General features: G+C 41.8%; 1 protein-coding gene across 1 annotated transcript; it reads left to right on the top strand.

The window, feature by feature from the left end:
• The first annotated feature begins 3,033 nt into the window (after positions 1–3,033).
• LOC138648153 (vitellogenin-A2-like) lies at positions 3,034–15,660 on the top strand. Its single transcript, XM_069737656.1, is given in 35 exon segments — positions 3,034–3,073; positions 4,224–4,244; positions 5,392–5,543; positions 6,140–6,391; positions 6,507–6,668; positions 6,757–6,905; positions 7,010–7,160; positions 7,306–7,463; positions 7,605–7,770; positions 7,890–8,015; positions 8,228–8,446; positions 8,529–8,752; positions 8,910–9,007; positions 9,098–9,222; positions 9,353–9,454; positions 9,535–9,654; positions 9,731–9,920; positions 10,004–10,097; positions 10,179–10,364; positions 10,514–10,661; positions 10,749–10,962; positions 11,058–11,230; positions 11,329–11,940; positions 12,020–12,064; positions 12,159–12,239; positions 12,317–12,529; positions 12,616–12,758; positions 12,867–13,005; positions 13,097–13,232; positions 13,318–13,504; positions 13,725–13,819; positions 14,562–14,659; positions 14,858–15,017; positions 15,115–15,270; positions 15,394–15,660. Coding segments are annotated over 35 exon segments (5,451 nt in total). The 3' UTR covers positions 15,510–15,660.
• Positions 15,661–17,224: the final 1,564 nt, after the last annotated feature.

Here is a 17,224-nt window from a genome sequence, read left to right as displayed (position 1 = left end):
TGGAGCAGTGTTTTGGATCATTATCTTGCTGAAAGATCCATCCCCTGCGTAACTTCAACTTTGTCACTGATTCATGAACATTATTGTCAAGAATCTGCTGATACTGAGAGGAATCCATGCGTCCCTCAACTTTAACAAGATTCCCGGTGGCGGCATTGGCCACACAGCCCCAAAGCATGATGGAACCACCACCAAATTTTACTGTGGGGAGCAAGTGTTTTTCTTGGAATGCTGTGTTTTTGGCCGCCATGCATAACGCCTTTTTGTATGACCAAACAACTCAATCTTGGTTTCATCAGTCCACAGGACCTTCTTCCAAAAAGAAATTGGCTTCTCCAAATGTGCTTTTGCATCCCTCAGCCGACTCTGTTTGTGGCGAGCTTGCAGAAACGGCTTCTTTCACATCACTCTCCCATACAGCTTCTCCTTGTGCAAAGTGCGTTGTACAGTTGACCGACGCACAGTGACACCATCTGCAGCAAGTTGATGCTGCCGCTCTCTGGAGGTGGTCTGACGATTGTCCTTGACTGATCTCACCATTCTTCTTCTCTGCCTTTCTGATGTTTTTCTTGGCCTGAAAACATTAAGCTTAAGATTAATAGGGGTGCCCAAACTTTTTCATAAAACTGTATTTTGTTATTTCACACCATAGTCAACTATTCCCCCCCAAAATACCATATTTTTTTGTATTATAAGATGCACTTTTTTTCCCCAAAATTTTTTTGGGGGAAATAGGGTTGTGTCTTGTAATGCAGATATACCTTACCGGCTGTGGTGGAGCAGGGTCCCAGGGTCGCTGCTGGAGGAAGCAAGAATGGAGCGTTGCTGCAGACCAAAGGCAGGGATGAGGGGGTGTTTGGATGTGCTGCGCGCTGCTGTGGGTATTCGGTGCTGCGGGGGCTCTGCCAACATTTTGTGAAAGCCCAGAGCCCCCGCAGTTACATGGGTTCCTATGCGGTGGACTCTGGGAAAATGGCTGCCAGGGGCGGCGCATGCGCAGATGGAGATCTCGGTACCAAGATTTCAGTGCTGAGATCTCATCTGCTGAGATCTCCATCTGTGCCTGCGCCGCCCCCAGCAGCCATTTTCCCAGAGTCCACCGCATAGGAAATTGTGTAAGTGCGGGGGCTCTGGACTTTCACAAAATGTCGGCAGAGCCCACGCAGCACCGAATACCCGCAGCATTGCCCAGCACATCCGAGCACCCCGTCATCCCAGCCTGCGGCAACGCTCCACTCTTACCTCCTCCAGCAGCAACCCTGGGACCCTGCTTTACCGCAGCCCCACCTCCGGTAAGCAATAAGACGCATGGATTATAAGAAGCACCACCATTTTATTAAAAAAGATTTTTTTTTCCTATTTTTATCCTCAAAATTTGGGGTGCGTCTTATAATCCGCAAAATACGGTAAATAAAATAAACATCAAAGAGAAAAAGGCAGCCGTACCCTCCAACACCAGTCTACAAGGCCAGCACCAGCAGGACGCCGCAGACCCCCATGATAAAGGCGCAGCATACTGATGAAGCGGCCATCTTGGAGGGCGGCTCTCTGGTGCTATGAATACACAAAGATGAGGCTGCCATAGGGCTCCAGTCACACAGGGGCAGATCTATGTCCCATGAAGCTACGTACCTCAGCTGCTGCAGAACATCGATGGAAATATGACAATAGATTAGAGAGTTGTTCCCATAAAATCAGTTGATCCCCAATCAGAGGATAGCCATGGGTTAGGGGATAAATTACTGATCGCTGGGCACTGGGGTCCGACCGCTGAGACCCTCACTGATTCAGAGACTGTGGATCAGCACCCCTTCCCGGGCAGAGCAGATCTGCGCATGAGCTGCCTATTCATTGTGTATGGGGCAATTCATGAAGGGGCTGCAGTTATTCTGAAATATCCCCCAGAAAGGGGGCAAAAAAAGGTTTGATGACGAAAGTCAAAATTACAAGGCAAAAAAAATACAATGAACTACACTTTGAAAACAACATTTTTTTTAGTAAAGAGTTAAACCACCTTCCTTGGCATCATCCTGGTGCGCACAATTTACCACCATTACCGCCACTTGTAACGTGCCTGAGACTGCAGTGATCCGACACTTGACTCTGAGTGATACTTTTCCCTTTGCTGCATTTCAAGACCCCTGCTGCCCCTGAAACGACATTTGCAGATGTAAGCTGCAGGACCTGCTGTATCTTCACATGCGCTGAGCGCTCTTAGCCACTGAGCCAGGGCAGTAGAGCAGGCAGCCAAAGAAGTGGCCAAACTGCCATCAAATTTAGAGATGGGGACGATGAAACTACAGTTTACAATTCTGATCCCGGGGCAGCAGGAATAAGCAATGGGGGTATTCGGTGTTGCTGGTGCCCCCAATCTGTCCCCATTTTTCTTCATGGCAGCACAGACAAGATCGTCTGACAGATGTACCCCTTTGTGCAGCTATAGAGATGGTTGTGATATCCGAGCCCTGGCAACTGAGGGGGTCTAACAGAAAGCACCACTGTTATAAATGACCATTGTATCTGGACCCTGGTTCCATCTTGGATTGGGGCCCCGGAGCGACATGTTACATTTTCATAACCATATTATAGATTTAGGGTCCTCACAGTAAATGCCCCTCGATCATACAAACAGCACTACAGAAATATGGACCCCAAAATGGCAGAAAAGGTCTCCAGAGAACATCTGATGACTGTGGAGTTAATGTGACCGGAGTCTGGTCATGATGACCGCACCAAAGTCCACACAACCTGGACCTAATCCACATCCTGGACCTGCGCCAAAAGTATAAAAGAAATGATACAAAGTATAAACACGAAATATCCCCACATGGTAACGCAGAAGATGATTAATCCCCCGAAAAGAGAAAATCCAGAATTATCAAAAGTTCTGAGGTTAATGGTTGATGGAAGATCATCCGGCCAAAGCTGATAAGGACCCGAGTCGATGCCAGCGGTGATGTGTCCAAGGCGTGACTGCACCCGGGAGCACTATAAATATTCTGGGCGCTCCGCAGTCCGACATTCACCATCATCATGAGGGGAATCATCCTAGCACTAGTGCTCGCACTGGCGGGTGAGTGGCGGCTCCGAAAATAATATCTATCATCTATCTACATTATCTATCTATTATCTATCTATCTATTATATATTTATTATCTATCTATTATCTATCTATCTATCTATTATATATTTATTATCTATCTATTATCTATCTATCTATCATCTATTATCTATCTATCTATTATATATTTATTATCTATCTATCATCTATTATATATTTATTATCTATCTATTATCTATCTATCATCTATCTATTATCTATCTATCATCTATCCATTATCTATCTATTATCTACCTATCTATTATCTATCTATCTATCTATTATATATTTATTATCTATCTATTATCTATATATCTATCATCTATTATCTATCTATCTATTATATATTTATTATCTATCTATTATCTATCTATCTATCATCTATTATCTATCTATCTATTATATATTTATTATCTATCTATCATCTATTATATATTTATTATCTATCTATTATCTATCTATCATCTATCCATTATCTATCTATTATCTATCTATTATCTATCTATTATCCATCTATCTATTATATATTTATTATCTATCTATCTATTATCTATCTATTATCTATTATCCATCTATCTATTATATATTTATTATCTATCTATTATCTATCTATAATCTATTAATTATCTATCTATTATCTATCATGATTTTCGCAGTCACTTTTCCTGGTATTGTGTTTCGTGTGTTGTGTGATATTTATTGATTGTGAAACATCTTGAAACATAAAACTTCTCGCTAATTTAAACCTTTCTTCAGTTTGTTTTCCATCTCAATTACTGGAGTAAAATTAACACTTTATTTTGTGACTTTTTTTTTTCAATTGCAATTTATAAATCTGTTCTTCAGCTCATTTACATAGCTAACCACGCCCACTTTATCACCCACTTTTCCAAGGGGGGCAAGAGAGGCTTAAAATATCAAAAAGTTTTAACATTTGTGATTTTTTGTGATGGTAAAAAAACTTCTGAAAAAACCTTAGAACATTCTCCCCATAAAGTACAACATCTGTGCACTTTTCATTCTAAGTATATTATTCACAGGTGTATACAAGTATATATATCTGGGGTCCTAATATGCACACAGACACATACTGTATATAACATCTCTTCTCTTCTCTCCACAGGCGCAGACAATGCCTATTTAGGTAAGATGAACACTACAGATGTGATACTATTATCTGTCTGTCCAGATTGTGTTTTGTAGGGAATCGGTCACCAGGTTTTTGCTTTTTAATCTGAGAGCAGCATGATGTGGGGGCTAAGATACTGATTCCAGCTATGTGTCACTTACTAGGGTCCAGCTAATCTGTGAAGCCCCGCCCCTACCACTGATTGGCAGCTTTCTCACACTATACCCGGGAAGCAGCCAATCACTGGTGTGGGCGGGGCTATACACAGCTCAGCATTCTGAGCACTGCTACATCTACAGCACAAAACACAGGTATTGTATCAAAACTGAAGGAAGCGGCCCCAGGGTTTGGAATCGGGGACTCAGATCCTACATCATGCTGTTCTCAGATTACGCAGGAAAAGCCTTCTGATAGATTCCATTTAAGAAAACGTTTTAAAAGAAATAATAAAAACCTAAAGATGATGGACTGAAAAATGAGTGCAATGATCTGTCATTCTTATACCATATTTATGATATGGTCTATTGATCATAATAAGAATTATTCTGATTAAATAATAATTGACAGATCTGAATATCTCCAATAAATATATTTTAGCTTGTGAGCCGCTCATTGTCACCAGCAGTAATAACAGTGATGGCGGTTTTCATTTTTTTTTACATATATATTTTTATGATGTAATGAATATTTCATTTATATTTTATGAGGATATTCTAGAAGTAGAATCTGTTGTCATCAGAGATGTACGAGTTGTGGACTATCCTTGCTGCTCTACTAACACACCCACCATCCTCACCAATGTAAACCCATGATGACCCTCCGGCCACATTAAAGGGATACAGTTACAAAACCCAATTTCCATTGATCTATCAGATAATTATGGGGAAACAAGCGTATTTCATATTCAGGTGCCTTTTCTATGAGCTGTAGAGATCATCTCTCTCTGGAGGACCCATCACTTTTGTACATTATACAGACAATCCATTGATTTCAATGTTTACTACCTAATACCCCCTGTGGAGGCGCTGCAGGAACGTAGAAGCTTGCCGCCCGAGTCATACACAGATTCCATGTCATTACTACTATGCATCAATTTGACCCTCTCCAGGAGCCCAATGATTTAATGTATATTTTACCAGATTCTCAACTTTTTATGTCTCAGATCCTTCGTTCAGCCAGAACAAAATCACAGTTTTTGACTATGAGGCCTTTGTCATGACTGGACTTCCTGAAAATGATTTTGTACGAGCTGGAATTAATATCGCCTGCAAGCTTGAGATCATTCCCTATTCCCAGAGGATGTACTTGTTAAAGGTAAAGGAAGATACAAACCTTCTCTTATGGGTCCAAATTGTAATCCATCAATGGCAGATTGGCGGGATCTGAAGTCTGATCAGCTGATTGATCTCACCGATCGGTTTCCTGTTTCCTCTGCTTTGTTTACAAGTCACAGCACCATAAGCCTTGTAGTGGTTGTAGGTGGTACTGCAGCTCTCTGCGGGTGGTACCATTCAGCCTTGGTGACAAATGGTAGATCATTAGTTTGGAAGTCATGGAAAACCCCTTTAACCAGTGGCTCAGGGTAACTATGAATAAGTAACTAGTTGGGTGTAGATTTTAGACTAATTGATAGTACAACTGATCATACATGGAGAAAAATATTTTAACAAGTCAGGGAAAACCCAGCTGGTCCAAAGTATTTATCCTTAAGGAGCAGAAATTTCACAAGGTCCTCCTAGATTTTCAGTGCTCATCGGAGGCAGCCCAATGGTGGACTCACCAATGGCTTAGGTCAGTGGTCTACAATTTGTGGCTCTACAGCTAAGCCACAAAGTGAATATTAACAGGTGAGGCTGAAATGGGTGCAGAATTTGTTTCCTATGTTTTGATCATTCTATTTTAATTTTTAGGCCCAGTCTCTGACCATCAAAGAAATGAATGGTGCGTGGCCTAAAGACCCATTCACTCGCTCCTCTAAGTTGACCCAGGTTGTTGCTGAGCAGCTCAGTAAACCCATCAAGTTTGAGTACCACAGCGGAAGAATTGGAAACATTTATGCTTCCAATGATGTTTCCGAAACCATGGTCAACTTTTACAAAGGAATCCTCAGCTTGTTCCAGGTCAACATCAAGAAGACCCAGAATGTATACGACCTGCAAGAGGTAAGTAGATGTCCTATCATACTCTGCTGTGAATGTCCTACCGTACTCTGCTGTAACCCGTACCCCGTACTTTCTTATGTTGGGTACTCACCACTAATTTCTTTCCATGCCGTAGACAAGCATTGCTGGTGTTTGCCATACAAGATATGTGATCCAAGAAGACAAGAAAGGAGATCAACTGGTTGTTGTGAAATCCATCGACTTCAATAACTGCCAAGAAAAAGTATCAAAGGATATTGGGATGGCCTTCATGGAAGAATGCATCACCTGCAAGAAGGTACGCTCCTTGTGAAATCTCAACAGACTCTATAACATCTGGCTTTTATCACTCGCTCATTGTCTGTTCTGCTGGTAATTGCATATAGATGCACAGGAACATTCGTGATGCTGCAACTTACACCTACAAGATGAAGAACCGGGAACACAATACTGTTATCACCCAGGTCACTTCCGAGCAGATCATCCGCTATTCTCCATTCCAAGAACGTCAAGGTGGTGCCGTAATGGAAGCCAAGTAAGGAAGTTCTTCAAATCCAACTAAACTCATGATGTACATAGAAAAAGTAGAGAATATTTTATGCATTAGTTTTGTTTTCATTTACAACTTTTTACTTTTAGGCAAATTCTCACCTGGGCAGGAACCAAGAGCAGCCAACAGAGCACCCCTCAACTTCAGCTCCAGAACCGTGGAAACCTCCATTATAACTTTGGAGATGAAATATTCCAAATTCCATTTGTTCTGATCAAGACTAAGAGCCTTGAGGCGCAGGTAGGAGCAGGGCACACATACCGGCTCTAGCTATATAAGGAGGCTTTATTCTCAGCAGTCATTCATTACATTCATCAATGTAACCCACCACAATGATATCACAAGTGCATTTCACTCCTCAATTGTTCTTTTTGACTCCCATCAGATCGTAGAAATTCTTCAGCACATAGTGCAGAACAACCAGCAGAAGCTCCATAAGGATGTCTCCATAAAGTTCATGCAACTGGTTCAGCTTTTGCGTCATGCCACCCCTGACATCATGCAGACCATTTGGAAGCAGTTTGCCGAAAAGCCAAGATATAGGTTAGTGATTTTATATCCTGCTGGTTTTCATGTCATACTGCATAAACCTGATAGGAGTCATCAATAAACTATCAGGTCATTAATTCCTATATAAACTGATATGTCCTCTTGGACAATGAACATTGTATCTCATTTTCCTAGACCCTGGATCTTACAAGCTCTTCCTATGGCTGCCACAGCAGACAGCCTGAAGGTGATCTACCAGATCCTTCACAGTGGAGATCTGACAACTGCAGAAGCCCTCAAACTGATCCCCTTTGCAATGCACTTTAGCAGAGGCAGCCAGCGGGCATTGCAGATTGCTCAAGTAAATATTCACCTTGTGACCTAATATTATATCACTAATATAATGTGCATTCTGATATCAGTTTATCCAATACTATAATTACATCAAATAGTCACATTTTCACATACTTCTTGCTGTAGGATATCATCAAGGACTCCAAAATTGAGAAAAGCCCTTCATTGTTCAAAGTTGCAATTCTGGGATATGGTTCAATGGTAAAGAAATACTGCAACCATCTCAGTACTTGTCCAGATTCAGTTCTTGAGGTGAGTTATTGCTGCATGTGATGGAGATTATGACTAGTGACGTCTACAGAAAACCACTTTGTAGTGTGTTTTTCATGAGCAGGTAGGCTATCCATGGAAAACCTAAGGTCTACGCCTAGTGAAGGTGACCATAACCATGCGAGGCGGACATACAGACCTGCTATAAATCTACTTTTTAGGATTTCCTGACTTTTGTGCTTTTTCTTTTATAGCCTATCCAAGATTTGGCAGCAGAATCCCTAAGCAAGGTCCATGAAGAAGACATGGCTCTGGCATTGAAAGCCCTGGGTAACGCTGGTCGGCCAGAATCCTTAAAACGTATTCAGAAATTCCTGCCAGGATTTTCTTCCAGTGCCTCCCAACTTCCAGTCAGGATTAAGGTTGATGCCATCATGGCTTTAAGGAATATTGCCAAGCAGGAACCCTATAGAGTAAGATAGCCTTCAAGAACTCTTCATTTATTCATTTTTTGGGCCTTTTTGATTAATAACTTGACTGGCATATGCATTCTAGGTTCAAGAAATCCTTATGCAAGTCTATATGAACCGTGAGGCACGGACTGAAGTGAGAATGGTTGCCGTTCTGAGCTTATTTGAAACAAAACCCAGCCTTGCCATGATTGCCAATATTGCAAATATCGCTGTTAGAGAGAGCAAGGCTAACCTCCAGATTGCCAGTTTCGTCTACTCCCAACTCAAAGCTTTGGCCAAGAGCAGTGTACCCCAACTGGAGCCCCTGTGAGTATAGCGCCCGCGTATAATTATAATTCAGGCCCTTTTAAGAGCTGTGCTGAAAACAATATGATGGACAAAATTTGAATTGAGCCGGAAAACGTCTGGAAGTATATTATTTTATGAGGTCCTAATCCATAAACCAATGCCTATTATCTTCTAGGGCTGCTGCCTGCAATGTTGCCCTCAAACTGTTCAACCCAAGCATTGATAGTCTGGGCTATCGCTACAGCAAAGTCATTCGTATGGACACATTCAAATGTGAGTCTATGGAAGGAGTTATGTTATCGTATCGGTTTATGTGCTAATATATCATGATACTAAATTGTTGGGATTTTTTTCATCTTGTAGACTCTTTGATGAGTGGAGCCGCAGCTAAATTGTACGTGATGAATAGCGCCAGTACCATGTTCCCCGTGTTCCTTATGCTCAAATTGAAAGCCTATGTTGGTGGAGCAGAGACTGACGTTATGGAGGTACAAGAGTCACCAAAAGATTGACACAAAACAGAGATGCCACAGTGCCATTGATGCCCTTTTCCTCTTTTCTGTTCACCATTATTTATGTCAAGGAGATAAAGATTTTGTTGTTGTTGTTTTTTTAAAGGTTGGTATCAGAGGAGAAGGAATCGAGCAGATCCTGAGAAAGCAAGATGCCCAGTTCCGTGATTTCCCAATGAAGAAGAAGATCTACCAGATTGTGAAAATGGTGAGCGTTTTTGACTTTCCTTGATGTTGTTCAGATGTCTTTGCTTGCAATAGAGGCTGTAACTTTAATTTTCTTGGCAGCTGAAGGGATTCAAGTCTCAACCATCTCAGGCTCCACTTCTGTCTGGATACATCAAAGTATTCGGTCAAGAAATTTCCTTCACTAACATCAACAAAGAGACTCTTCAAACTCTGACCCGGGTAAGAAGAACGTACAACGAGTGTATATAATTTTGTGCATATGTCAGGCGTAACTTATAAGATTGGATTATTTCAGGCATTGAATGAGCCAGTAGAAAGACATGCTGCCATCAAGAGCATCCTTAACAAGCTTCTGAATGGTCTGGTTGGACAATACGCCAAGGCTATTGTGGCATTTGAAGCTCGTCACATCACCCCAACTACTGTTGGTTTTCCAATGGAATTCAGTTGGTACTCTACCGCTGTGGCCAACGCCCCTGTGAACAGTACGTCAATGTGATTGAGTTCTTTCCTGTGTCATATCCTTTATGAGTATGATATTGATCAGAATATCCATTCCTCGCTATAGTTGATGTCAAGATGACCCCAGCTTACACACCGGACTTCAGTATTGCTCAGTTGCTGGAATCTCAGTTGCAGATCAATGCAGATGTCAACCCCAGGTGAGATCCAACTTCAATCAGGATGACCAGCGATTCTTGTAGATTTACCATCTAATAATGTCTTGTCTGTTGTAACTGCAGTTTCTTAATCCATGGTGTTTCAACAATGGGAATCAACACCCCCTTGATCCAGAGCGGAATTGAATTTCATGGCAAAGTGCTCACAAACATCCCAGCGAAATTCACAGCACGTGTGGATTTGAAAGAAAAGAACATTAAATTTGAAGCACAACCCTGCCAACAAGAGGATGACTTACTTCGCATAAGGTACATTTAGACCAATATTTCACAAGCCTGTGTAAATAAATCCAAAGAAAGCTAAAATCATTGCGAGCTGCTAACCGAATGTCTCAAAAAAACAATATTTCTGGATTCCAAGACAACAACAAATAACCCCTTTCTTCAATTTTGTATAGTGCACATACTTACGCCGTCTCTAGAAATGCTGAAGACTTGGATGCCGTTAAGAAGACACCATTGGTGCCAAAAGCAGTCAGTCAAGGCATCCTCCAGAAGCACTTCGAGTCTACAGGCAGAACTTCAGCTGAAGGAGCAAGCATGATGGTAACAACTAATAATTTCTATAGCCCAGAAGAAGAGTCATATTTCTACTGATCACTGTGATCAATCCCATCTTATTCTCTTTTCCAGGAGGCCTCCTCAGAAACTGGACCCAAGAAGTACATGGGTCTTGCATCTGCCCATCGCCAATATTCTTCCCAGACATTCAAAAAATGTTTGAAAATCTCCCAAGTTGCCATCCAAGTTTGTCTTGAGAACGAGTTTTTGACAGCGGCAGCACGCAAGAACTCAATCCTCTATCATATGGTGGGAGATCTGGACACCAAAATCACAATAAAACCAGGTTGGTGGGGTCACGGTCACAGGACTGTTGACACCTTGCAGTCTATCGTTCATTGGTTTAAGGTTGTTTGATGTCTGATCTGTGCACATTTACAGCTCACACCGATGCCTCTATTGAAAAGATCCAAATTGAGTTCACAGCCGGACCCAAAGCAGCATCAAAGGTAATTGCCTTGATTGATGTAGAGGAGAAGGAAGGTGAACAACTGGAGGAATCTGAGATCCATAGGAGACTGAAGACCATTCTTGGCATTGATGAACAAATTGCAGTAGGTGTCAATTAACCCATATTAGTTTGCTGGTTTTCATAAACATAAGTATGTAATAGTTTGGTTGAAATTACGGTATATTCTTTTTTTCCCTACAGGCAAGGAACCAGAGCTTGGCCCAAAAAGCCAGAAAGCAGAAGGCAAAGCAGACCAGAAAGCGTACACCTGCTGCAGATGGCACTGAGACTGAGTTGGCCCGTGCTTTATCATCCTCAAGCTCTTCATCATCTTCTTCTTCATCTTCTTCTTCATCTTCTTCGTCTTCTTCATCATCATCACCTGGTCATAGAGATAGAAGCCGACAACATGGTCAGAAGCCTCAAAGCTCTAGCAGTCAGTCAAGCAGCAGCAGTAGCAGCAGCAGGAGAAATGGCCCTGCACACAAACATGATGAAGATGAAACAAAGAGAGGCCAAAATAAGAAATTCAGCTCTAGCAGCAGCAGCAGTTCCAGCAGCAGTAGTAGCAGTAGCAGCAGCAGCAGCAGCAGAATGGGAAGACCTAAAAAGGACAGCAGCAGCAGTAGCAGCAGCAGCAGTAGTAGTAGCAGCAGCAGCAGTAGTAGTAGCAGCAGCAGCTCAAGAAGGCATAAGAAGGACAGGCAACAGCAGCAAGATCGAGCACAGCAACACCAACATGGAAAGAAGAGCAGCAGCAGCAGCAGCGACAGCAGCAGCAGCAGCAGCCAATCCAAGGCATGGCATATATAAGTTTATGCTTGAGAACACATATTGTGACCATTTATTCCATCCATATCCATTAATAAACTTGTGTCATTTTCCTATACAGAGACATTTTTACAACCTCCGCTTCAGACCAGTACGGGAACAAAGAGTAAGTGACCACTTTTCTCATGCACTTGTGGATCACCTCTAAAGCATCTCTAAAAATTATTATGATATCCTGACTAAAGCCATTATCTTTCCAGACCGACAGCAAGCAGCAGTCCTCTTCATCCTCAAGCTCGTCATCTTCAAGCATGAGCGGTGGTCGTCAGCCTAATCGCCAGGTAGATCTTGTTGACACATGTGCTAAACCTCGCCCAAAGTTTATAGAGCATCACATAATGGCTATTTCTGCCCGTAGAACAAATTTTTGGGTGATAACAAGCCCCCTGCATTGGTCGTCACTGTCCGCGCCATCAGAAATGACAACGTTCGTCAAGGATATCAACTCATCGTCTATGCCGACTATTTCATCTCCAAACCTCGTCTCCAGGCCTATGTTGTGGACTTCACCAAGGCAAGCCGGTGGAGAGCATGTATCAATGCTGCAGTGCTGAGCTCCCATAAAGCTGAGGTGAGCCAACGTCTATGTCAAATACGTCTTGAAATATCTGTATTAAATCCATTCTACTGAATGTGTCCACATTTTTACCAATTCAGGCCAGTCTCAAGTGGGGACAGAACTGTCAGGATTACAAGATTATAACCAAAGCTCAAACTGGTCACTTGGGTAACCAACCTGCAGTGAAGGTGACTGTAAACTGGCCAAAAGTACCATCCAAACTGAAGTATGCCGCCACATAGTAAGTTCTCTTCACTCCGTGACATTGAGAGCTCTGATCACGTGTCTAGGCTTTTTTGTAGATGGTTTTGTAGCATATTAGGGACTAACAAGTCAATATTTGTGTCAGTGTTTCAGAATTCATCCCAGGAGTTGCCTACTTGTTGGGAGCCTCTCAGAGATACAAGAAGAATTCTCAGCGTGAAGCAAAACTCATCTTGTCCCTCAGTTCTTCAAGAACCGTCGATGTCATTGTCCACCTGCCAAAGGTAAATTTGTACACGAGCTTATATACTATTGAATTGCATCTCACAAGGTGAACGTGGTAATAATCAATATTTTCTAATGTCCTCGCTACAGCTGACCATGCTCTACACAGCACTCAGAATCCCACTGCCAGTCCCAGTTCGGCGCGTTTCCCAAAGTGAGATTCTCCAGTCCCCAACTTGGAACTTAATCGCTGAAGCTCCTCAGATGATCCTGGAGTCTTTGCAAGGTTCGATGGTGCACAGAAAACATGGAAAATAAATACAATTCCCCACAATCTGCCACTTTATTTCATATAATGTTAACATTTACAGGTGAATGTAAGGCCACTGAAAACCGCCTGACCACCTTTAATGGCATTGACCTTGCTTACGCCATGCCTGAAAACTGCTACCACATCCTAGCCCACGACTGCAGCGATGAGATGAAATTCATGGTGATGGTGAAGAAATCTAAGCATGTTCCCGGACACAAGGACTTGAACATTAAAGTTGGCAACTAGTGAGTATCTCACAAAAAAAATCAAATAACCAATTACAAATTTTAGAAGTTATTAAATTTAGGAAATTCAATTAAATGTAAAATTTGAAAAGCTTTTGTTTTCCAATCTAAGAAAAAGGTGAGATATCAGGCGACGCTGGGATGATGATTTCATATAGTGAAACCTATATAGAAGTGATCGACTATTACAAACAATCCTCTTCATTTTGTACCCTGATAGTGACATTTCCATGTCCTACAAATCTGAATCACCGGAGATGACCCTCAACGGAGTCCCCCTGTCAGAAAGCCAGCTCCCATATAAGTCAATGGCAGGTAGGTGATTGGAAGTTATAGACCCATGGAAGGGAAGCTGCAGTATTGAAGGGAATGTGCCAGAAAATTATCAAGGGATAAAGTCAATGTTTAATACATTTTGCTGATGTTTTTGAAAGTTTCCATGTCAACTATAGTTCAAAATTCCTGAAGTTTTACTTTTTTGACTTTTGGACACAGAGCCTAATTCTAGGCTGACTCTTCCTGTTTTGCAATGTTTTACAATGACAGGTAACACCTACATATAGATAGCAGAGGATCCACTATTAATAATATATGATTTCCCAACTTACCTAATCATCCGCTCCCTGCACAATTACCCCTGCACAGGTCACAGGGCATGCCCACAGCACTTTCCTACAGAAACCAATAGGTGGTGTCACAACTCACTTCCTCCTCTCTGCACCGTGACCTCCGCACAGATTATAGAGCATGCCTACAACACTCTTCTGTAGAAGTTTATGGATGACACAGCTCACCTTCCCTTCCTGCACAGTAAGGGCATACCTTACTCTTACCAAAAGGTCAGGGAACATCTCCAGACTATTGTTTCCCATGGTCCGTATAGCTGCTGCACCCCATAAAAGATAGTCGCCCTGATAATCATATACAAAAAATAAAATTAATATATCTACAATAACAAAAAAAGGAGAAAATAGTTATCATAAGATGTGTCATTAGTAAAAAATTTTCATGTGATACCTTCCCTCTAACTTTACCATATGCGATTTTGATCTTTTAGAGCCAGTGGTGGAGATTCTGAAAGCAGAAAATGGTTTGTCCATCTTAGCACCAGAATATGGCATTGAGAGGATTGACTACGATGGATTGAACGTCCAGGTACTTCTGGTGTGATTGTATTCCCGAGTGGCCCATAGTGTTGGAAATAATAAGGATTTCCATGCCTGAGGTTTTGGTAGAAATGGATCATCAGTCTTAGGTTTAAAACCCATCATAAAGGCTCAGAGGGTCGGAAACTGTTCTAGGAAAGACCTGATTGTGATTTCTAAACAGCTTACAGAATGAATGGTTTTTCAGGTGATACCAGCCATCTGGATGAAGGGTCAGACATGTGGCTTATGTGGCCGCAATGATGACGAGTCAGTACAGGAGTTCCGTAGACCTGATGGCTCCGTGGCCATGGATGGAATGAGCCATATTCACTCTTGGATTCTTCCTGCCCAGACTTGTGCTGAAGGTAATTTAGGCAGCTTTGCTCTGTTCTCAGATATCCTGAGTTGTACCTCTGGGTAGATCCAGAACATGGCCTAACACAGAGTTTCTCTTCCTTTAAGGTTGCAATGTTCAACAATCTCTCGTGAAACTTGAGAAGGAAATTGATGGCGAGAATGCCAAGTGTTACTCAGTTCATCCCGTATTACGATGCGCCAAAGGATGCTCCCCAGTAAAGACAACCGAAGTAACCACTGGTTTCCACTGCCTACCTGCTGGTGAGTGTAACCTTCCTCTTTGCAAAGTATTTCGAGACTTTACTATCAAATAATGATCATGTAATTCCCATGGGGTACATTTTTTAGCAAGATTTATGACTTTCTATGTCTTCATCTCTGTAGGAGCAACTCTGGACCTGGTTGAAGGACAAGTGAGCTTGGACAAGTCTGAAGACTTCACAGAACTCGTGGAAGCGCACACGTCCTGTTCATGTGAAAACACGGCATGCTCCTCTTAATCCGGCGTCCCGCCGTCACCATCCTTTAATTCTCTGTATAATCTGTGCACCCCACAGAGACATGATTTTCATTTCAGGGTGACCCCCAAGAAGTAATCTAGACTTTGTAATGTATTTCTTCATTCCCAATAAAAGTTTGCATTTGAAAATATTTGACTTGTGGCTCCACTTTCTATCAGTGATTTTTGTGATGGATGACAATCATTCATAGTCATATACATAAGAGATGACTGGTTGGAGTAGGAAAGATATATATCTTGGTACCGTGTTAGCCAGTAGATTGAAAAATATTTAGAATTGAGAGTCCTCAGTGGTTGATACCTTTTAATGGCTAACTGAAAAGATGGTAACAAACTGCAGCTTACAAAGACTAAAGAAATTCTGAAGAATCACATATTTATTCACAACATAGCACAGAAAAAAAAACCATGGATAAGACAGGTGACATGAAGCAGAATTACGATGAGTGATAAACAGTTATGTCCATAAATATTGGACCAGTTCTTAGATAAGGAATGTTTTATTGTCCTCTGATTGGGGTCTGGTTCTGTTGTGATGACCCCTCATAGTCTGAGGGGCAAGTTCTTTAGTTGATGTAAAAAGACATAAATCCATGCGACACATTCATTTCTGCACTGAGAGTTCCAATCATATATGTTCCAACCCAATGGATAGGGATGAACACTTTGGTCGCCTCAGAAAGACCTTTTTGAATCAGGGCGACCATCCAAGAACAATTGAAAACCAGATCACAAGAGCCACCAGAATATCAAGGCATCACCTGCTACATTACAAAGCTAAAGAAGAAAATAACTGGGTACCTCTAGTAGTTACCTACAATCCAAATCTGGAGGTCCTAAGGGGAGATGCACGGAAATTACAACCTTTACTACAAAAAGATGTCCGATTACAATCCATTTTTCCAGACCCCCCACTACTGTGTTTTAGGCAGCTCCCAAATCTAAGAAGCATCATTGTCAAGAGCTCCCTGTCCTCTCCAACAGCTGCAGGAACCTTTCCTTGCAATCAGAAAAAATGTAAAACCTGTCCATTTATAATGACCACGGACAAGAGAAAGATCCCAATTCACATCAGGACTACAAGATCCCAGGTACTTTCAGCTGTGACACTTCTAATGTGGTGTACTTAATTATTTGTACTAAATGTCCAACTGGGGGTCTGTACGTGGGCGAGACAGGGCACAATAAGAGAAAGAAGAATGGATCTACCTGTGGCAATACATTTCTGTCTCCCAAGTCATAACATTATGGACATGACATTACTTGTGTTAAAGGGTAGCTTCAAATCTAAGAGAGACAGAAGAGTCTGGGAATATAAACTGATGACGACCTTTGACACTCTCACTGCAGGAATGAATGTTCGCACGGATTTATGTCTTTTTACATTAACTAAGGAACTTGCCCCTCAGACTATGAGGGGGTCATCACAACAGAACCAGACCCCAATCAGAGGACAATAAAACATTCCGTATCTAAGAACTGGTCCAATATTTATGGACATAACTGTTTATCACTCATGGTAATTCTGCTTCATGTCACCTGTCTTATCCATGTTTTTTTTTTCTATGCTATGTTGTGCATAAATATGTGATTCTTCAGAATTTCTTTTAGTCTTTGCCTGATGAAGAGACCTGTGTAGTATCGAAAGCTGCACTCTGTTACCATCTTTTCAGTTCGCCATTAAAAGGTATCAAC

This window comes from Ranitomeya imitator, chromosome 8 (assembly GCF_032444005.1).
Source record: "Ranitomeya imitator isolate aRanImi1 chromosome 8, aRanImi1.pri, whole genome shotgun sequence".
Lineage (NCBI taxonomy): Eukaryota > Metazoa > Chordata > Amphibia > Anura > Dendrobatidae > Ranitomeya > Ranitomeya imitator.
This window is presented reverse-complemented; position numbering and strand designations above follow the sequence as displayed.